Consider the following 24,621-nt stretch of genomic DNA (forward strand, 5'->3'; position numbering starts at 1 on the left):
ACACTTAGTTTATTATGAAATGGAGTTTATTGTGATGAAGCAGTGATTAACGAGGAATGTATATCATAGCATATTAGTGATATGAATTAACCAAGTAGTACATACTATTTAAGATTCACACGTAATAGCTTAATACGAAAAGATTTATTATTGTTCCAAACCATATATATATATATATATATATATATATATATATATATATATATATATATATAGAAATCTGTCACACCCCCAAAATGGACCAGGGGTAATTGTGACCAATCATATCATAAAACAGTTGTATAAGCGAGAACGACTCTAAATGAGACGTTTTATTTATTAAATAAACAGCGGAAGCATTATTCAAAGTTTTACATCATAAGAGTACAGTAAATGGAAAATGTCTTAAACAAAATGATAAATATGAATGATGGACTCCATGCAAGCAGCAAAGCATACATCAATCATCTAGTAGCAAGTAGCAGCTAGCTCAATCATCACCTGAGACAAAACACGCTTAAAGTGTCAACCAAAAAGGTTGAGTGAAATTCATAGGTTTATAAATAATATCCAAAGTTTTAGACCACAAGATTTAGTTTAAAGTTGATTGATATAGAAATATCAATCTAAAAGTGTTGCTGCATTTTGTAATATCGCTACTAAACAAGTTTACCCTATGACACCTTGTACTGTCAGTGTCGTGGAATCATTATTATGTAACCAAAGACCAACGGTCGAATGGTTAGAGACGTTACTCTCAATAGGCCTACTCACAATAATTAAGTTTGCATTTAAACGTAGCAATTAACGATATTACGCTAGGGATTTAGCATGAATCAAAGCATGACAGCATAGTTAACAATTTAGTACTTGTGTCTAAGCGTAAAACAGTTATAAAGCAAGCATGTGTCTCACCCCAAAAGTTATAAAACAGTTATGAAACAGTAAAAAGTGGGGCTATGAAGTTCACCTTAGTAGCACACGAAAGAATTGAACGGAAGGACGTGACCGAGATCTCAACCTAGAGATAGAACGTATGATCAGACATTGCCTAACAGACAATAGTATATAGTACTATATTGATAGTAATGGTTCACTAAAGAATTTCCATTTTCGGAAGGTTACTATTTATGGAAAGTTTCCACTTATAGTAATTTTCCAATTTTAGAAAGTTCGGGTTAATCTTTAGCAAGACGTTGTATAACTTTACTCAAACTTCGTTGCTATCAAATAAGTCAGGAATGACCAGATGTAACCAGGGGTCCAGGATTCTTGACCAGAATCTAAGTCATGGCATTCGAGATCCACAAGCTTACCCATAAATGGCAACCTAGACATCATTCACTTACGACCGTGAGTAGTGATGAAGTTCACATGAATTATACATTATCTTTGATTAACCTTCACTTTAGGTGTATACACACAACGAATTATTAATGTACTTAATAATCATATATGTGATAATATAACCTAAGTTTTATTTAATATTTAGTTATTATACCTTAGTATGTCTTATATATATTAAATATAATTACCTTTAAATAAATACCTAAATTACTTCAAAAATAATAGTGTTTTATTAATCGAACATTATTCAAAAATGTCTAAATAATAAATTAAATATCTAAAAATTACATACATAATTTTTATAGTCTTAGTTAATCATATAGATTAGTAGAAAAATTTAAGAAAACGTTTTTATTATATTTTTGTATTTATTTTTTTTTACCCTTAATGTATTCACAAAACAATTTTAATTCTACATAATTACTAAATAAACCCAAATAATTATTTTTATAATTTTTATAAGTTTCTATCAGCCTAATAACCTGTAGAAAAATATTTAAAAAAATATTTTTTTTATTATTTTATATTTATTCTTAATTTACCTTCGAATTACATAATAATAGAGATTAATTATATAATAAATACCAATTTGACCCAAGTAATTATTTTTATAATTTTTTCAGATCTATATAAGTTTTAAAAACTCAGAAAAAAATTATATATATTTTATTTTTGGTTAAAAGTATTTATTACGAATTTTACATTGTTTTTACGTTTAAATACTACATAATTCGTATTTAATTATAAATAATATTCCATAAATTATCAAAATTATTTTTATGCATCATAACACTTATAATACTAATTATAACATATAAACATAATTAATTTCGAATTTTACAAAGAATATACAATAAATATAAATATAAATGACAATATTGAAAAAAATAAAATAGAAAGTACCTCAAATTTTCTTCAAGGTTTTGAGAGAATAACTTAAGTTTTTGTGTTTGGCAAGAAAAAATGAATGAGGAGCCATGTATTTATAGGTAAAAAAAATGGTTGGTGAAAAGAAAAAAAATAATAAAATAAAGGTGCCAATTTTGACAAAATAATAAAAACATGTTAAAAATGTTTTTAATAAGTTTTTGTTTTTGAAAATATTTAGTCAAAATTCATGGGCTCATTATTTAATTTATAAAAAAAATCCTATTTCTTTTTATTTTTATTTTTTTATAAGCTAAAAATATATATAATGATTAAAATAACTTATCATTTAATTAATAATTATGTTACATATAGTTTTAAATATAATACACATTAATATTAACTAAAGTTATTTTATATAATTAGTGTAAACTTTAGTTAACAGAACATGTCAACTAAAAATAAATATTTGATCAACGTCGAATTTAATTATATATTACGTATGGATAACAACCCTATAGTCAAATTAGTCAATTCAGGTATGGAAATATTAGGGTTGTTATATCATGGTTAACCATAAATATGTTTTTATGACGAATGTGAATTGATAAATAGAGTTTTATCATCATTGAGTAATATGGATAAAACAATTCGATTACTCGAAGAATACGAATGAAGCTATCACAAAAGTGTAAAATGAGTAAATGCAGGTTCGTCTTAACCGGGGACGTAGTCACGATTGATTTTCGAAAATCAAGGGATTTAAAGAAAATCTTTGTTATCTATATAAGATTTGATTCGTCAGTGAATAAGGAAATTAGGATCTCTTTAATTAAATGCAGTCATCTGCCTCGATTTCTTTGTCTGATATTTTTACTATAAATTTACCCTTTTCCGTTCCATTAACTTTCACCATTTCAATAATTTCTTTCTTAATTCACATTTCCAAAGAGTTTGAAAATACTTAATCCAGTTCTGATCCTTGTGCATATCCTGACCATCGTATCTGTCATTCTTCTTTTTCAACTACCACTAGAGGAATCTGTTTTCTTCTACTTCGCCCTTGGAGTTATAATGTTTTTAATTCTCCCGTGTCTTTATGTTGCGATAAACATTGATATACACGGTTTGTAATTTATGTGTTGTTGTTGGGCTTTATATTCTCCCTTATATTTCGGAGCTCCTTGCCTTTTTATTCTCTTCTCGACCTCTAGTAAAGCGAGTAATGGTTCAGAATTCGTAAGTATGGAGTTTCGAATGAACTTAATGTTCTAATCAAGAAAGAACGTAATAGCACGATTTGATTTGTCAAATTACCAGAATTACTGAGAATAGAACTATCAAGAATATATTTTCTTGATATATTCAGAGGTTAAGTAGAATGATAGAGTTATGTAACATGACACATGATGATGGTATAATCTATTGTGAACCATCATCACGTTTCATTAGAAACTCAGCATGACCTACTGTAATATAATCACGTTGGCCAAGTGTCATTATATTATACTAACTCATGCTTCATTTCCTACACTTATCCATAATTCATTCATAGTTTATACCTATATTTTACAGAAGTTTCCAATATAATGGAATACAGAAAGCACGAAGAGGTATATAATTTCGGGCAAGAATATTTATGAAAATATCTTCAGAAATATCGAAGATATTTTTGATGATATTTTGAAATTTCTAAGTTCGATGATTGATGAAGAAAGATTTCTTTGCAAGATTTTAACATGAGTACGGAGCAAGATATTCGTTGAAGGTTTCATCGGATCCAGAATTACCTGGATTCTTTGAATATATGGTATGGTCCTTGGATTTGTCCTTGGTTTCCTTCGTGGTTAGCTCAATCCGCTTTCCAGTTCCAAATTTTCTGAGTTTTTCCAACATACTATTCTTTATCATCAAACTTTCGATGATTAAGGTCGTTTACGGTTGTCTATGGTTTATGCTACTTCATTTAGCTTTTTCAACATTCAGAGTATTGATTTGTGACTGAGTACTTTTCAGAATTTCAGAATGAGAGATCATAATTCTAAGAAAATAAATGTCATACATATAACTGTTGATGTAGATATGCTGGGAGTTTTCAAAGTACTGATTGCTGATTCCCGGTAATTGTTATGGCAGTTCTTGTTACAAGATGCGGATGAATATATGATAGGGTTTCAATGAATAAATATAATATAATGATTTTTCAGAGAGATTTAAGCCAAAAAGTAACGAGGTTGCTGGTACGTCTGCTGGTAATATGATGGAATATAAAAGAATTCTTCGGTATCAAAAGGGTAATTGTATATATCAGGATTATAGTAAGGCTACTTCGAATGAAAAGTCGAAGTTGACTTGCTGGAGCTGTGACAAAATTGGCTACTTTGAAAAGGGATCGCAAAGTTATTTTTGCTAATAAATACCAAAGGATCTGACGCGGCTACGTGTTAAACCTTTACTCAGTTGCCGAGAGTTTCTCAGGTGCATAACTATATGCATAAATCTTTCCTTCCGTAGATGAAGTGCGGTTGGTTCATCCTCTCGATTGAAGTGTTTTCAAGAATCATGAAAGGTTTGAACGCAGATTGTAAACGTCAAGATACAAATGGGGTTTAAGATGAAATCAAGTGGCAACTTGAAGAATTGTTTAGTTTCATAGGTTATAATCAATATTTTAATTCATTTTAATTGTCCAATGTTATTAGTCCACAGTCGATAGTCCACAGTTAACAATCCAATAATTCATACATATAATTTTCGAATTAATTAATACGTATCGTGACCCGTATTCGTCTCAGACTCGATCACAACTCAAAGTATATATATTATTATAGAATCAACCTCAACCCTGTATAGAGAACTCGATCATTACTGCATATAGAGTGTCTATGGTTATTCCAAATAATATATATATATATATATATATATATATATGCGTCGATATGATATGTCAAAACCTTGTATACATGTCCCGATATTTAAAGTGCGTAAAATAAATAACAGAAATTAAATGACGATAAATAAAGTGCGTAAAGTAAATAATAGAAATTAAATTACGATAATTAAAATTGCGATAATTCATTTGCGATAAATAAACTGCGATAAATAAAATGTAATCAATTAGCTATGAAATAGTTAGCTAGGATCAGTTAGCGTGGATTCTTAACAAAATTTCAATTAGTTAATTCGTTTGTTTCTAACAAATTTTATTTTGTCCAATGTTTTCTTCATTATGCCACTTGTTGGATTCTGATAGGTTAAAATCCAAATATGAAATTGAATTTGAATGAAAATAGTTATTCGGTGAGGAACGGATTCGTACTTCTGTGGTTGTAAAGAGGATAGTAAATGACTATTGAATCAGATTCAAAGAATGTACAGTGTAACTTATTAATGTGAAATCTAAATATTTCTAGGGTATTACCTACCCGTTAAAATATTTTCACCATTAACAATTTGTACAAAAGAATTTTTAGTTACAATCTCTATGAAAATATACTTACATATATATATTTTCTTCAGATGTAATATAGATTTAATGAGTTATTATGATATTAAACTCATTTGATTTATCGTTAGCACATGAATATATAATCTCTAAAACATTAGAGATTACATAATCATCATGAGGAACGAAGATGAATGATGTAGAACGATTCGTAGATTGATGATTATGCTCGAGGTACATAATGAAATGTTGAGGCATAGATTGTTGATGGTACTGGTGCCGTTATTTATGGTACTGTTGGTGTCGGTGATGTTGCTAAAGCTAGTATGTTTTGCACCATATTTTCCAAGGCTACAACTCGGGCGCGAAGCTCGTTGACTTCTTATATTATTCCGAGATGATTTTCGGTCAAAACGAGCGGATGAATAAGGTTTTGAATTTGAGATAGTATATAATCATGGCGATATATTCGGGTAATGAGGGCAAACATAGTGTTTCGGATTGGTTCGCTGGTGAATGCTTCAGGTTCTTCGTCAAAACGTGATTTGGTTGATGGAAATGATCGCCTTCTTTTCGTCTCCAATGATTTAGTAGGCTACGAACCCATCAAATGAATTGGTTGATTCATTCTAGGACACTACTTTCAGAGCTTGAGTGGGATACCATTTCGGAATCCGAGTGACTTGAACTAATGACGAATTCCATTTCGCACGATTGAATAAAGAATTTTTAGATATGAAATGATTTTCTGCTAACGGATGGTATTCTAATTACATAGAATATCCATATATATAGAATAAAAGGTTTCGTAGATTACGGAGGAATTTACGGGATACGCCAGGTAAAGTTTACAGTAACAGATACGCTAAGATATGAATTTTGTCTATACACTATTCATGCAATCAATGGATTGAACACCTGGTAACCGACATTCACAATATGCATATAAGAATATCCCCATCATTCCGGGATCCTCCTTCGGACATGATATAAATTTCGAAGTACTAAAGCATCCAGTACTTTGGATGGGGCTTGTTGGGCCCGATAGATCTATCTTTAGAGTTCGCGTCAATTAGGGTGTCTGTTCCCTAATTCTTAGATTACCAGACTTAATAAAAAGGGGCATATTCGATTTCGATAATTCAACCATATAATGTAGTTTCGATTACTTGTGTCCATTTCGTAAAACAGTTATAAAAGCAGCGCATGTATTCTCAGTCCCAAAAATGTATATAAAAAGGGAATAATGAAACTCACGCATATAAATATTGTAAAACAGTTAATAAAGCATTTGCATGTATTCTCAGCCCAAAAATTTAAAGAGTAAAAGGGGCAAATGAAACTCACCATACTGTATTTTGTAGTAAAAATACATATGACTATATTGAACAATGCAGGGTTAACCTCAGATTCACGAACCTATATCATTTGTATATATATTAACACACATAATCGTAATCGAATAAATATATTTATTATTTTTAATAATATACTTGTTAAATTATTTGTTATATAGATATAGATATATTTAATTTATATATTTTATTTAACTCGTGTTTATCTTTTATTATAACATCATAATAATAATAATAATAATTTATATTAGGGTTTATATATGATGAAATATATATGTACCTATTAATTGATATATTTGATATATAGCTTAGTTACTATCTTGTTAATAATCAAATCATAGTGATATGTGATATTAATATTCTTATAATGTATTTTTATATAAAAATACCTATTGGTAGTAATACTAATAATAATAACTATGAATATAGCAATTTTTCTATTAATGATAATAATGATAGTAATAATAATAAAGATAAAAAAAATACTTAAAAATAATAACGATTAAGTTTTATGATTTTTACTTATAGCATCCATATTTACTTCCATCATAATAGTTCTAAATCTATATTTTTTTTTCTACATCATATTAGTTAATAATCAAGATAATAATAATCAAGATAATAATAAAAAGTACGAATAATCTTAAACTAAGAACCGATTTTCACATAATCACTTACATGCATAAGCAAAATAATAATAATAATAATAATCGTAATAGAAATAGAAACAAACAAACATAATAATAATAATAATAATAATAATAATAATAATAATAATAATAATAATAATAATAATAATAATAATAATAATAATAATAATAATAATAATAATAATATCAACAATTATATTTGTCGATGGTCTGAAGGTTGAGAGAGTTCGGAATAAGAAGTCTTGTGGCATTGAACCATGCATTGATTTCTCAAATTGTTAAGGGTGTAGTGATGTTTCTAGATGAATAATAAAAAGTGCACAAGCACAGCGACGATACACACATATCTCTGCTTTCTTCCTTCTCATCACTTATTTAATAATAATAATAATAATAATAATACAATTGATTTGATGCCTTCTGAGTTGTTTGTTCAGACAACAACTTCAAGGGTTTCAACTAGGTCTTAATTTGGGGTATTCTTCATCTAGAATCAGCTTGTAGCTATTAATTGGATCGAATTGAATTGAAGAAAAATTTGTTTTGTGTGGATGAGAGCTGTGCAGAGCAGAGATAATAATAATATTTTTGGGATGCCCACAAGGTGTTTGTTAAAAGTCCCCAATGAGTTTTATTTTGGCTTCATGGTTTTAATTATATTACGGTGTATGAGGTTTTTGCATCTGTCTTTTTAGCTATGCACTACAACTAAAGGTTGTGTGTAGCTATGTCACATGCCGCTGTGAAGTTTCATTGTCCCTTTGTGGGTCTTAGTGGCTGTCAAAATGGGAGTGGAAATGGGCTTGTTAGAAGTTCTCTTATCAAGCATCTTAGTGATCGTCATTGTGGTATCGATGCGCGGGATATCACTCGACATTCTCTTACTTCTAATTTGGGTGTTTATACTGAGGCTGATGTTACCTTTAGGCATATGGGGATTTGGTTATGTGGTGTTTGCTACAAAACACACACGGTACGTGCTAAGTTCCGTCATGGTAGGGGCCCAGATGTGTCTCCCCCCGATGAGGGAAATGGTGTTGTTCGTTTTGTACTTCATAATTTTACCAAGCCACTAGCCCCCTCTTCTCCTGCTCGACTTTATATTGAGGATGGTTCAGTGTGTGATCATAACGATGGTTTTGACGTGGCTCTCCTTGATCGTTTGTTCTCTAAGGGGTTTCGCACGGTTAAGTCTATCCCTCCCAAGTGTCGTTTGGGGTTTTCTCGGGTTTTGAAAGGTGCTCTTGATAAGGTGATCTCTAAGCCTGATGACATTTCTAGTTGGGTCTCTTTGTTGGTGTTACCCCTTTGTACCCTTAAAACCTTTCGGCCACAGAGTTGTCGTGAGTCTAGGTCTTCGATAAAGCGTCGGCATCAGGAAGAGAATATTTCCCGTGCTATTTGCTCTTGGGGGACAGCGGGTGGAAGTTTACAGCTTGTGAGGGAGTATTTGGCAGAGGATTCTCCTATGTTGTCAGTGGTTGATGATGAGGTCCTTGATTTGGAAGAGCGTAATATTAAGCAGTGTCGTAGGAAGATTTGTGATGGCCATTACACCACTGCAGCTCGTGTTCTTTCTTCATCAGGCGTTGCTCCTTATAATGACGCCACGCTGGCGGACTTGCTGTCTAAGCATCCTTCTTCTATAGCTCCATCCTTGCCTGATATGCCGGTTGATCACCTACATCTCGTTACGACTTCTGCTGTTGTTTTGGGCCAGATTAAAAGTTTTCCTCTGGGCACATCATGTGGTAGGGATGGTTTACGTGCATAACACCTTATGGATTGCTTGAGTGGTGCTGCTATGGCAGTCTCGGATGAGTTTGTTGGCTCTATTACCTGGGTCGTTAATCTCTTTCTATCTGGAAGGTGCCCTATGGAATTAGGAGAGTATATAGCTAGTGCTCCCCTCACACCGCTTGTCAAGCCCGGCGGTGGTATTCGTCCTATAGTTGTGGGTACTGTTTGGCGACGTCTTGTTTCGAAGGTTGGCGCTGCTATGGTTGGCCAGTCTTTGGGAAGTTACTTCGATGGTCTTCAATTTGGTGTTGGTGTTTCTTCATGTGGTGAGGCTATTCTTCATGTTGTGAATCGGTTGATTGTGGATCGTGGCTCTGATGTTGGCCTCTCTATGTTATTAGTTGATTTTCAAAATGCATTCAATCTTGTTGATCGTACGTTCATGTTACGTGAAGTTCTCCGCCTTTGTCCGAGCATTTCTCAGTGGGTTGAATTTTCCTACTCTAATCCAGCAATATTGTATTATGGAAACCACACCTTATGGTCTTCTCAGGGGGTGCAACAGGGTGATCCCCTTGGTCTGCTGCTTTTTGCTTTGGTCTTACAACCCTTGGTTTCTAAAATCAGAGATAATTTTGAGGTTTGTCTTCAGGCGTGGTATTTGGATGATGGCACTATTATTGGGGACACTTTGGTGGTGGGAAAGGTTTTGCATTTGATTATGGGGGATGTGCCTCGTTTTGGGCTACATCTCAACGTTAAAAAAACAGAAATTTTCTGGCCTACGGAGGACCCTCGCAGCAGGCAAGTAGGTGTCTTTCCTCCTAATATTGCTCGACCTTTAAATGGTGTTAAGTTGCTTGAGGCCCCCGCAAGTTCCGATCTTGGTTTTAGTAGTGAACTGGTGATGCAAAGGGTGACCAAGTCCATTGCGCTTATGGATAAGGTTGCTAAGCTTGATGATCCTCAGTGTGAGTTGTTGTTGCTTAGGGCATGTACGGGAGTTTCTAAACTCTACTTTACCTTGCGTACTTGTCCTCCTAGTATATTTGAGGTGGCTCAACGCGCTTTCGATGGAGCCCTTCGATCTTCCTTGGAGTGTATTGTTACTGCTTCAGGGCCTGGGTTTGGTGATTGGCAGTGGCGGCTTGCCACCTTGCCATTTGCATTTGGAGGGCTTGGTGTTTATTCTGCGGGAGATGTTCGTCATTATGCTTTTCTGGCTTCTCGATTACAGTCTGCTGGGTTGCAGACCAAGCTTCTACGTCATGCGGGTATTGTTGGTCTTGGTCGTGCTTTTGAAGATGCATTGGGTCTGTTTAATAAAACGGTTGGGTTTGATATTTTAGGTAATCAGAGTGAGGTCGCTGCCCCCATACTCATGAAGAAATTGGCAGATGTTTATTTCACAAAGGTTACCGCTTCTGCAGAATCTACTTTTTCATTATCTCCCCGACAATCGGCCTTATGGAAATCGCAGCAGGGTGATCAAACCTCTGCTTGGCTAAGGGCAGTCCCTATTTTGGGGTTGGGTCAGACGATGAACGCAAAGACTTACCGATGTGTGTTGTGCTACCGGTTGGGTGTTCCATTGTTCTCTATCTCGACGGCATGCTCTGCCTGTTCAAGGGTTTTTACTGGGGATATTTTCGGGGATCACGCGGTGTCTTGTGCTGGTATGGTGGGTATTAAGCATCGACATAATGTTGTTCGGGATTCCCTTGTTGATGTTTGTTATCGATCTGGGATTTCAGCGAGAAAGGAGGTTGACATTGGGTTGTCTGGAGGGAACAACAGAGCCCTCAGACCTGCAGATGTGTTACTTTATTCCTGAGATTGTGGTCGCGATGTTTGTGTTGACTTGACAGGGTCTTCTCCTTTGACAAAGTCTGGGCTTTCTGACTTTGTCCCTGGACGTGCTGTGGTTGATGCGGCTCGTCGGAAGCGGGTCAAGTACGAATCTAGCTATCAGGCGATTGGTTATGGTTTCATTCCTTTATCATTTTCTTCCCTTGGGGAATTAGAAAATGATGCTGTTTCTTTGCTAAAGCGGGTTCAGAAGAGTTCGATGGCGCAAGATATTGGTGCCGGTGCTGCTGTTCATATTTTTACTAGGATAGGTTTTGCTATTGCTAGAGGTGTGGGGGCCCAGATTGTCTCTAGGCTTCCCACTAATTTTTTGTAAGTTTTAATACTTTTAAGTTTATAATAATAATAATAATAATAATAATAATAATAATAATAATAATAATAATAATAATAATAATAATAATAATAATAATAATAATAATAATAATAATAATAATAATAGAGATAACTACCTCAAGGAATGAGTTTCAAAAATAAGTGCCCTTGCCCGGGCTTGAACCCGCAACCTCCCGCTAACCCTACATCACATCTAAACCATCGAGCCATGTCCGTTTTTTCATGCTTCTTATTACGCCCTAACATATATAGTCCGACTTCCATAACTACTAGCTAAAGAACTCGAATGACCGTGGCCTCATTCCTTCGGCCCAACAATTTATAACAGCCCAATCTATATAGATTAGAGAAGCCTAAATGCTATGTCCCATAAAAGGGATTCCAAATTATGCTGAATCAATTACAGTGCAATTTAAATTGGGTTTTGTGGTTTTGATTAATCAGTGCATGTGGCAACCTTCGATCTCATCTCATCATCATCATCCAGCTCATCATCATCATTAACATAACATCCTCATCCTCTATCATGATAACCGAACATCTTTATTATCAATACAACCAATCATTATCATCATGAAGTGTCGATTATTATCATCATTAATCATGTATTCCATCACCAACATAAATACAAAAATTTATATTCTTATCATCGTTACTAAACCCGCTATTCATTATCATCTATCGTTTATTTATCTAGTATCATCATCATCACCTAATCGTTTATCATAATTGAACATCTAACTTTATTTAACAACTCCATCAACACCACAACATCATCAACCACTACTTATGTCATAAACAAATCGAGTGTTAATATAATTCAATTGCACGAACGTCATCATCTACATCTAAAATAATCATTATAATATAATCATTATTCGAGCCATCTTCATCATCATCTTTCTATCATCTCAACTTGTCATTAATCTCATGGTTCCAACCCAACAGAAAAATATAAGGGTTGGCTCACGGCCCAATCATAATCATAAATGGAATTTCTCGGCTCCATCATCAAATTCGATCACTCCTTGTAGTCCAAAAACGAGTTGACTCAAGAGCATAATTAACAATTCTATTAAACTAATACATGGCCCATCATTTAAAAAAAAAAAAAACAGAACATGGCTCTTAGCAATAAAGTTAAAGGCATGCAAGTGTATTCATTTTTTTTAATCCCATCGATGGAGTGGTTGATTGATTCACAAATTGGTCTTGTCCCACACTTTTGAACTTGTCGGCCCTAAAACAAATATGATATAGAACTTGCATAAAGTATTAGGTAGGCCATCGACTTTAACAATTTGGTGGTTCCATATTTGTAGTAGTTAAGAATAAAAATAGAAAAGAAAGAAAGGATGAAACGAAGGAGGTGAAGAGTTCGGTTTATCAAAAAAAATTGCCGTAGTAGTATCGACAGTTTTTGTTTTGTTTGTTCCAAGGTTGCAAGAGATAATCGATCAAAAGAAAGGAACATGGAAAGGTGTGTAGTGATTTACGATTAAACAGAGAGAAAAAAAATAAGGTAGTAGTTCATAAAGGTTGGTAATGACCTTACATGGTGAATCATGGTGATGATGTTTGCCGGAGGTCGTGGTGTTCGACAAAAAGAATTATGACAGAAACCGGTTGAAGTTTTAAACCATTAATGGTGGGGTTTGAACTAGGTTTTGATTGTGACAACAATGGTGGTGGCGATGACTCATGGTTTGAATTACAGTTTTAAAATAGAAAGAGAAAGAAGGAGTGAAAGTTGAAGGTGGAATGGGTGTATGTCTCGTATGCTATGTAAACATATATCTATATCTTAGTGAAGAAGCAATAAAGTAACAATAGTATTCTTCAATCATAACACAATAATCACGGATGTAATATAAGAGTTAAATTTGATAGATGGATAAGTGAAACAAAAAGGTGCAAAGTTAAAATAATAAATTAATTTAAGCAGCCTCAATTTTGGATTACGATATCGATACTAATTCAATGGAAAACAGTAATCCATACATCATGATTATGATATCTAACTGCACCCTTTCTTTTCAAAGATATTTATATATTATATTTATATATTACAAATAATAATATCAATAATACTAATATAAATTTTATTATTAATAATAACAAAAAAAATTATTAGTAATAAAATAACAAAAAAATTTATTTGAAATTACTTACATATACATAAATTTTTATAAATTTCCACATATAATGTTTAGAAATTAGTTATATTATGATATAGGTAATTATGTATGGAAATAATATATATATATATAATATATATTAATCTACAATTAAATATTCGTTATTAACTTCGCTAAAACGAGTACTTCTAAATAATGTATTTCGAGTTATCGAGTTATTATATATATATTTATAATCAATTGTTCGTGAATCGTCGGGAATGGTCAAAGGTTAAATGCATATATGAACATAGTTCAAAGTTTTTGAAACTCAACCTAAACAGACTTTGCTTATCGTGTCGAAATCATATAAAGATCAAGTTTAAATTTGGTTGAAAATTTTCGGGTCGTCACATATTATTATTATTATTATTATTATTATTATTATTATTATTATTATTATTATTATTATTATTATTATTATTATTATTATTATTATTATCATCTATATTATTATTATTATTATTACTATGTATTATGTATTATGTTTACTGTTCCTAACGAGCGGTGAGAGCCCGCGTTGCAGCGGAAAATATCACTCCGTATGTATGTATATATATATATATATATACAATTCGAACATCGACAAACGGTTTCCTAGGTTTATTTACATTCAAGTTTTCACATTAACAATTAACAAAAGCTATCAATATTTAAAAAGATAAAAATACAACTTAAAATTAAAACACCATTTATTATTTTTGTATTTTAGTATAAGATTAAAATTAAAATATCATCAAACTATTGTTTTTTAATTTAAAAATATATACACCTTACTATTTATATATGGGTCTAAATACTTGTCCAATTACAATAGTGACTACTATATATACTCCGTATTAAATTTACTTGTACTAAATCACTTTTCATTATTTTTGTATTTTTCTTTAAAATATTATCAAACTATTGCTCTTAAATCTAAAAAGATATATGCCTTACTATTTTTTATTTTATTTTTTTGAAAGACAAACTCACACACTCACCTAATATTAACACGAATATATACACCACGAAATGTCTTAAGCATGACTCAAATCCTCAACTTCAAAGTTGTAGAGGTGACCTCAATACCGGCAAACCATTGACTCTTTGGTTATATGCCTTACTATTGTGTATTTGTGTCAAATTACTATGATATATTATTACATTGCATTTACCTTTAATCAATGAAAATTCTCAGTTATTATTATTATTTTTTTATATTTATATATATAGATAAAATTGAATATGGAGCTCTCGTACATATATGCTTATATGACAAACACCTTGAAATCTCATTATTTTGACGTTTCTGTTATAAAATAAGTTTTGAAATACATCATTGAATCATAATTCATGAAAAATGAATTCCTTCTTTCAACTTTTTTTCAAAAGTTTTGCAATTTATGAATGACATCCTATTTTAATCGAAATATCATTTTAAGGTTTATAAAAAACTTGTGTAAAACATGGATTAGATTGATTTTTTTTTATGTTTCAAATCGATATTTAATCTTAAAAATGTTATACAATAGTCGAAATGAATTTGATTCCACATGAAAATCATCAAAATAAGGTGATTTGAAGGTGTTTGTCATATAAATTTACATGTACAACAACACCATACTCACTTTCCCTTATATTTATATATGGAGTACAATAGAGCAAGGTTGTACAAGAAATGAGACGAGATCAAGACAATCAGGACTTTAAAATAGATAAACATTTCAAAAGACACTTTAACGTTGTCCATATTGATCAAAAGGCACACATTAGCCTTGTACACAACAACATAATACATTTAACTGTATATATAATAATAAAATAAAATACCTACACTATAACAATGTACTTGTAAAGTGGTTATCATCATAAAATCGAAATTCAACATAAATCGCACACAAATAAATCATACTTTCATCCTCATCATCAGTTTAATAAATAGTAAACACACACTTCTCATAAAAATGTTGACCATTTTGTTTAAAGGTTTGACCTTTTTTAACATCTCGATCGTTGTTGACCGTATTTAACGTCTCGGTCGTTGTTAACCATTTTTAATGTCTTATAACATTGTTGACTGTTTTTTAAGCTTAACCTATTTTAACCATTTTTGTTCGTTGTGACGGTACATTTGTGACGTTCGTTGTGACAGCCGTCTCGGTCGGTTTTTACAACACCGCTATATAGAGTAGTATTTTTAACTAAAAAGTTTTACGGGTATTTAAGGCAGAGATGTTGAAACAAAAGGCCCGATTAAAATGGGCCGTTGAGGGGGACGAAAACACTGCCTTTTTTCACTCCTCCATTCGAAGACGAAATAACAGCTCCAATATCAGAGGACTTTTCATCAACGGTATGTGGCAGGAGGACCCTAATATCATCAAATCGACTATTTTTGATTACTACAGGAAACTGTTTGAAAGAAACCCGAATTGCCAACCTGATTTCAACAGTCTAGTTGGTATCCCCTTAAGTCGAATCAATGATGAGGACAATGCTTTACTGGAAAAACCGTTCACTGAAGAAGAATTATGGGAGGCAATAAAAAGCTGTGATTCTTCAAAGGCACCGGGGCCGGACGGATTTAACATGTTTTTTTACAAGAAGTTTTTTTGGTTGGTAAAAGACGACCTCATAAGGGCAGTCGAATGGTTTTGGCTTAATGGAACCATATCCAATGGATGTAACGCTTCCTTCTTTACGCTTATACCCAAGAAAAGAGATCCTCTAAATCTTGGAGACTATAGGCCGATAAGTCTAATCGGAAGCTACTACAAGATCATATCGAAGATGCTCACACTTAGATTGCAACGTGTCGTCCATAAATTAATTGGTGTGGAGCAAAGCGCGTTTTTAAAAGGTCGATATATACTTGATGGTATTCTCATAGCCAATGAAACTATTTGGAATCTGAAATCACAAAAGAATAAGGGTCTCTTATTCAAAGCCGACTTCGAGAAAGCTTTTGATAGTCTTAATTGGGAATTCCTATCCATGATAATGAAGCTGATGGGTTTTGGTAATAAGTGGTGTTCATGGATCGAAGCATGTTTAAGCTCGGCATCGATTTCTATACTCGTCAACGGATCTCCTACCAAAGAATTTGCTCTTCATAGAGGCGTACGCCAAGGCGACCCGTTATCTCCCTACTTGTTCATCATTGCGGTTGAGGCACTGAATGCACTAACTAAGAAAGCAATCTCACTAAACATGTTCAATGGCTTGAAAATCGGTTCGGATTCCATTATCTTGTCTCACCTCCAATATGCCGACGATACCGTTTTTTTCGGAGAATGGAATAAAAGAAACATTGGTAATCTATTCAAGATACTAAAGTGCTTCGAAATCTTTGCAGGCTTGAAAGTCAATTTCTCAAAAAGCTTTCTTTATGGTATTGGAGTGCAACCACGTCAAGTTGAATATATGGCTGAGTACATCGGATGCCAAGTCGGGTCACTACCATTCACATACCTTGGCCTCCCAATTGGTAACAAAATGACCAAAGCGAGTGAATGGGCTGCTATAATCGAAAGGATGCAAAATAAACTTGCGGATTGGAAATCGAAATTGATGTCTTTCGGTGGTCGTCTCACTTTGATTAAGTCGGTTTTAAGTAGCCTCCCGTTGTATGCATTCTCCCTCTTCCGTGCACCATCTAATGTCCTCAATTCGCTTGAAGGTATGAGACGCAATTTTTTCTGGGGCGGGACGAGTGATAAGTCTAAAATACCCTGGGTTAAATGGGAAAAGACCCTATTAACCTACGAAAAGGGCGGGTTAAATATAGGGTCCCTCAAAGCAAAAAATCTATCACTACTCGGGAAGTGGTGGTGGCGTTTCAAGAAAGAACCCAATTCATATTGGGTTAAAATTATCAAAAGTCTGTATGGGCGGGAAGGGGGGTTAAGCTCTCACGATTTACTTAATTTTCGAAGCAGGCATACTACCTGGGATGGCATACGAAAAGCTGGAATCACCATAGAAGGCCTGGGAATCAACTTTTTAAATTCTTTCAGCAGAGTTATTCATAACGGAGACAACACTAGATTTTGGGATGACGTATGGATTAACAACGCCCCGCTAGCGGTTCAGTTTCGTAGATTATATCGGTTAGATACGAAGCAAACATGTTCGATCAGTGAGCGGGTAACCAAAAATCCAAACGGCTGGGAATTCGTTTGGAGTTGGAGTAGAACACCAACTAGGAGAACAAGCTGTGAACTCGATGATCTTGTCCAATTACTCCAACAGTTCCCGTTTCCAATTGAAGATGGTGAACAAGAAGATGGCTGGATGTGGAATTTAAATAGCAAAGGAGTTTTCTGTACTTCGGATCTTACAAAATTAATCAATGAGAAGGTGCTATCGGGAGGAGCAAACGCAAGTGCTACAATGACAAACAATCTCGTGCCAAAGAAAATAGAAGTGTTTATCTGGAGGGCTGTACAACGACGATTACCGACTTTAATCGAGCTAGATAAACGGGGTATAGACCTACATACGGTCCTATGTCCAATTTGTAGCAATACAATAGAAACGATCGACCATATTTTATTCAACTGCTCATTCGCGGAGGACATTTGGAACAGATTGTTCCGTTGGTGCAATGTCGTGACTCCAACCACTCTAAATTTCGACACCATGCTGAAGGGCAACACGCGCATCTCCAATACAAACACCGAATCAAAAATCTGGCAAGGAATCGAATGGATAGCGGCTTTTACAATTTGGAGAAACCGTAACCTCACAGTTTTTAAAAAGGAAAAAGGAAACGGAGCTGTAACACTAAACGAAATCCAAGTCAAATCGTTCGAATGGTTGTCCAAACGCTCGAGAGGAAAGTCTATAATATGGTCGCAATGGCTCATCAACCCGAACGTGTTCTTTTAGGAACTATGGATCCTAATTGTGCTAGTTTTTTGTGATTTTGTGTTTGTTTTCTAATGTAGCTGATATTAGAGGCACTCTCTCATGCCTCCCTTGTAATGTATAATTTTTCTTATCAATAAAATTTTTCTTCTGCCTTTCAAAAAAAAAAAAAAGTATATATTTTATTTATTATGTTTTTTTTTTTTTTTTTTTTTTATTATGTAAATTTATTAAAAGAGAAAAGGGGAGGGGAGAAAAGGGTAGAGCGGTAAATACGGATGCAACGAATTTGATAAACCGATCACGTCCGGAAGAAAAGCTCGTATATAAACCCTATTCTCTTATTAGTCTCAACACCATTGATTCATTTCAAACAACCCTAATTTCTCTCTTTCTAATCAAAACATAAAATCAATCAACTGTTGTTTACACAATTAAATCAAATCAAATGGCCGATCAGCTTACCGATGATCAGATCTCTGAGTTCAAGGAAGCCTTCAGCCTATTCGATAAGGATGGCGACGGTATATATTCATTTTCTCTATCTCTCATTCCAATTGTTTATTATTTACCTCCGTTTTAATGTTTTTATTTTCGCTTGTTTCGTGTTTGATATGATGTGATTGATACGTCTAATATATATCTATATATGAATTCAATAGTATGTATGTTTGTGTATGCATATAGATGTAGATCGTCAGTTATATACTCCGTATATGTTTATGCCATTGATTTGAGGTTTATTTCTGGATCAGGTGCTAGTATTCTAATCAATGTGATCGAATTCATGTGTTACTGAATTCGATTGTCATATTGAATTGCAGATTGATGAATTTATGTAATGGATTGATTGTGATCCAGTAGTTTTATCCTTGTACATGTTTGAATTTGTGTATTTGCATGCTAGTATGTATTTAACAGATGTGATTAGCAACTTTTTTCTGTCACGGGAGGTGATCAATCATTAAGAAAAGGTTTTTATCTAAAAATAGGTATTAAGTTAATCTGTTATTGTGATTGTTTTGGTTTAAAAGGAGTAGCTAATATACATTTAAAAGGGTCCCTATCGACATATCGATGTTCTTATCCAGTTTTACATAATGGTGACAAACTTTATAATGTTTTGTTTTCTTTTATATAGTACTAAGTATTACTTTATTTCTTAAATGGAGAACGTTGACCGAAGGGAACAACTGAATTATTTGATCTGTAAGAGGACCATGCATCCTACTTATGGAAAATTTGGTGTATCTGTTTTGGAATACAGATCTTATTCATAAAAAGGACTTAAATATGACACAAAACAGAATTTCACTAACTTGGTATTTTACTATTATAGTAGCACGACTATTTCTATTACATGTCTACATTAAGGGGAATACTTATTATACTTTTGATTGACGGGTTCAATTTTTTGAACTGCAACGTCATCCTTTCCTAGTATTCTGATGGTTCTTTGGTTGATATGGAATTGGCATATACCTGGAGAGATTATGATCATGATGGAAATAGTTATGACTTTTATATTGTTCTTAGTATCAATTTCTATTAGGGGACCTGGCTTGTAAACATGAAGCCAAGAATACAAATGAAAATTATCATAAGAATGAAAACGTAGGAATGATAGTATTTTGTCTAATGAACAACGGGAGTTGATTTAATAGGAGAGACCGTAGTTGCTACAAAATGTTGTTGAAGAACCATGGGCTCATGAGACAAATCGCTAATGCTTTTCAGACGATGATAGTCTCTCCTTGTATTAACCTTATTGGGTTTATAAGTGTAATAGGAGCCTAGGAGGTGATATATACTATTTAAGTTCCAATTGGCAGTGTAGGAACTACAACAAGAACCGAGAATTTGTTGCCTCTATACGATCTGTTAAGGTTTCCTCTCACACCATTACCTCACCTACACTAGCTGCCTCATCTCCCCCTGTTTGGTTATACATCCTCTTTCATTTAGCGCTTTTTGATAACTATGTGTTAGATATAATGTCTTATCTACATTTTAGCGGATTTATTGCTAAGTATCATGAAATATTCACGAATTGTACATTTTTTTATACTGCTCCATTCACTCACATGCTTATTTTCATCATACCTGTTAATCTACCTCTAGACGGTATCTATTGTCATGAAATGATTGTCTTAATATGGTTACTATTTTACTAACCTCAGATGATGGCTATTTGACTTGCTTTGTGGACTAAACCATGTCTATATATCTTTTCATTCGTGATGACTTTATTAATTTGATTACCATTTATGACATGGTTTTTATGTGTTCTTTTTTTTACACTTTCTGGTTATTTGGTCTTCGAAGAAAATTGTGTAATCTACAATACATATACTTACTAACTTGACATAGGTAGTTAATTTGAAAACTGCATGTAGATTTGTTAAGTTGTTTTCATGATACTAAGTCGGATGAATTATAAGAATATATATTAAAATCTATGAACTCCTTTTGTTTACACTGTAAAATGTTAATGTTAATAATCGGTGTATTTTTAGTATTATTTTAATTTAATTGACTGGTCTTGCGATCACATGAATGCATCTCCTTCAATAGCTAATCCTTGCCTGTAAAAGAGCAATAATTGAGATTAGGTCACTAGGTGTGCACATTGGGTGAATGTGCAGCTTGGATATAATTGTCTACGTACCTGGCATGCCCCATTTATCTAAAATTAACAGAAGTTTTTTTGCATGTGCGAGATACAGCATGGCAACCTTGTTTGTTTCTTTATATAGTTTGATTGGTTTTGCTATTATTATATCTTGATTCATGTATCATTTCCACGTCACCGAAAAAGATTGAGATGCTTGGACAGGTTGATATCTTATTTTGTAGTTTTAGGAACATAATTTAGACACATCAATACTCCAAAAAAATGTCCACATTCTGTTTTCTGCTTATTCTTCACTACATCTATTTTCTTGCTTGCATTAGAACATTGTTTTGTTCTTCACTACATTTCTAGTCTTGCTGATTATGTACTCTTTTTAGGATGCGTCATTCGTCAGTTTATCAACATATACTTAAATTAATATTTATGGATTTAAAATGCCTTAATGATGATTTGTATATCTTACTTGACACACAAGCGCATTGAAAAGAAAACTTGTATCTGTATTAGATCAACCCGAAGTTCAAGATAAGTAATAATTTGAACTGCATATGCAGGTTGCATCACTACAAAGGAACTTGGAACCGTGATGAGATCACTTGGCCAAAATCCAACAGAAGCTGAACTTCAAGACATGATCAATGAGGTGGACGCAGATGGTAACGGAACCATCGACTTCCCCGAATTTCTAAACCTGATGGCGAGGAAAATGAAGGACACAGACTCCGAGGAGGAATTGAAAGAAGCGTTCAGAGTGTTTGACAAGGATCAGAACGGTTTCATTTCTGCTGCTGAGCTCCGTCACGTGATGACAAATCTCGGTGAGAAGCTTACTGATGAAGAAGTTGATGAAATGATCCGCGAGGCTGATGTTGATGGCGATGGTCAAATCAACTATGAGGAGTTTGTTAAGGTTATGATGGCTAAGTGATTAGTTTTCGTAGTATTCCGTTATCTAGTTGCTGTCAATCAGTTTGAGCCTATGGATCCTATAAAATATACTTGTTTAATTATGTACCTGTTATGACAAGTGTTTTTTTTTTTTTTTTTTTTTTTTTCAGTTTGTGATTCTAAATATTCTGATCATCTCATATTAGTTTTGGTCTGAATACCTCTTAAACTCTTCATTCCATTTAGGTCATTGTACACCAGCATAAATCCGCCTCGACTAAATGCTTCATTATGTATAAATTTTTGAACAAATAAATAATTCATCTGATTGAAATTAAGTTATGCTGAAAACTTGTATTGGTTCATTGGGCTACTATTTTTATTTAGATGTGCATGATATAATCAGATTAGTCCCGCGAGGACTGTGCCGACTCTTTCTCGACTACCTCAAAGCTACGTAATTGAGATTTGAACCAAAATTCTTTTGTAATAATATCAAGACCTGGGGTTGTTTTAGGATGGTTATAAAATATACTCTAATTGGTGTATCTTTTGTTAATTTTTAGGGGACTGATCTGTACATAATCAAATTTTTATCTAAATATAACCAAACGTATTTTATTAAGTTGTAATGTACAAGAATTAAATACATCTTGTTATAATTCAGTAGGCTTATAACTAATTTTGACCTAAGCCTATACAATCCTTAAATATGAGAGAGTAGTAATGGAAGAGAGAGAGAGTATATTTCTTATATGTAAGAAAATGGTGTGTATATGTGTGTTCATTATCCACATATATATAGTACAAATTTTACTATCCATATTTGACTAATTACCATCTATATTTTACTACTAAATTTACAACACTCCCCCTTGGATGGTAATTTTTTTTTAAAGAGCAATTAATACTGCCTCGTTAAAAACCTTGCTAAAGAAAACCCAGTGGGATAAAACTTTAGCTAAGGGAAAAAGAGTGCAGCATAGAGTTGACTCCCCCTCAAGTAGACAACGCTGAGTCGTCACATCTTTTGAACTTGCCTCATGCCAATATTGTGAATGTATGTTTTGAAAAACAGCGATTGACAGTGCTTTGGTATAAAGATCAACAGAGTTGTTGATTGAACGTATCTCATTTTAATCTGGTTGTCTTTTACGAGATCTTGAGTATATGAGAAGAATATGATGTTTTCATCTGAAACTGTATCATCTAAATCTTTTATGTACAAGTTTGGTCCACGTGATTTGTCTACAGTCTCCTTCATGGTTTGTTCAAACTGTTGTTTCAATTCCTATTCCCTTTCAGTCTTTTTCTGAGCCTTACTAATATACCATTCTTTTCCATCAAACTTATGACCGTTGAGACTGTTTATAACTTTAGCGCCTCGTCAGCATTTATGTTTTGTTCTGTCATTTTTTGATACTCTTCTTTCATTTGTACTATGTAAGCTGTATTATCTTCATAGATAGTTGTTAGACTTTTATAGCGTTCTAGTCCACAAGAATCAATAATGATTTGTATCATTGATCTTAACTAAAATCATTCCCGAGTAGCTTCATGTAATGCAATCACTTCGGCATGATTTGATGATGTTGCAACAAGTGTTTGTTTTGAGAACGTCATGATATTGCGGTGCCTCCATTTAGGAATACATATCCAGTTTGAGATTTAGCTTTATGTAGATCGGATAAATAATCTGCATCTGTATAACCAAACAAATCTTGTTTCGAGTTGTTAGAATAAAATAATTATAAATCAGTAGTTCCCCGAAGGTATCAAACTATTTGTTTGATCCCATTCCAATGTCTTTTGGTAGGGGCTGAGCTGAACCTTGTCAACAAATTAACTGCAAAAGAAATGTCAGATCTTGTATAATCTATAAGATACATAAGAACCTCAATTGCACTAAAATATAGAACTTCTGATCTGTTAAAATTTTCATGATCTTCGCAGGGATGAAATAGATCAGTGTCAATATTGAGTGATCTAACAACAATGAGTTTGTCTTTAAAAAAAATGTTTTAAAATCTTTTCGGTATAAGTTGTTTGATGTACAAGTAAACCATTAGGCATATGCTCAATTTGCAATCCAAGGTAATATTTGGTTTTTTCAAGATCTTTCATTTCAAAATAATTCTTTAGAAGTTGAATGATTTCATAGATCTCTTTATTTGTTCATATGATGTTAAGAACATTGACATAAACAACTACGATCTCATATCCGAACATTGTTTTTATAAAACATACGTGCAAAATAAGTTTATATTTATACCCTTTTTTTTTTATCAAGTAGTCATTTAATCGGTTATACCACATACGTCCCGTTTGTATAAACCCACTTAGAAATCTTTGTGATTTAATGGAATATATTCCCTTGGGTTTTACATTAGATGCTTATGATACCTTAACCCTTTAGGTATATTCATATATATCACTATTAAGTGATCCATACAGATAAGTAGTAACAACATTCATGAGATGC

At 33.1% G+C, this 24,621-nt stretch overlaps 1 protein-coding gene across 1 annotated transcript; it reads left to right on the plus strand.

Annotated features, from left to right (window-relative positions):
* The first annotated feature begins 18,948 nt into the window (after nucleotides 1–18,948).
* On the plus strand, nucleotides 18,949–22,296 carry LOC139855830 (calmodulin-7). Its single transcript, XM_071845073.1, has 2 exons — nucleotides 18,949–19,140; nucleotides 21,806–22,296. Exons 1-2 carry the CDS (start codon nucleotides 19,065–19,067, stop codon nucleotides 22,177–22,179), a joined length of 450 nt encoding a protein of 149 aa, XP_071701174.1. The 5' UTR covers nucleotides 18,949–19,064; the 3' UTR covers nucleotides 22,180–22,296.
* The last annotated feature ends 2,325 nt before the right edge of the window (nucleotides 22,297–24,621 follow it).

This window comes from Rutidosis leptorrhynchoides, chromosome 6, assembly GCF_046630445.1.
Source record: "Rutidosis leptorrhynchoides isolate AG116_Rl617_1_P2 chromosome 6, CSIRO_AGI_Rlap_v1, whole genome shotgun sequence".
Taxonomy (NCBI): domain Eukaryota; kingdom Viridiplantae; phylum Streptophyta; class Magnoliopsida; order Asterales; family Asteraceae; genus Rutidosis; species Rutidosis leptorrhynchoides.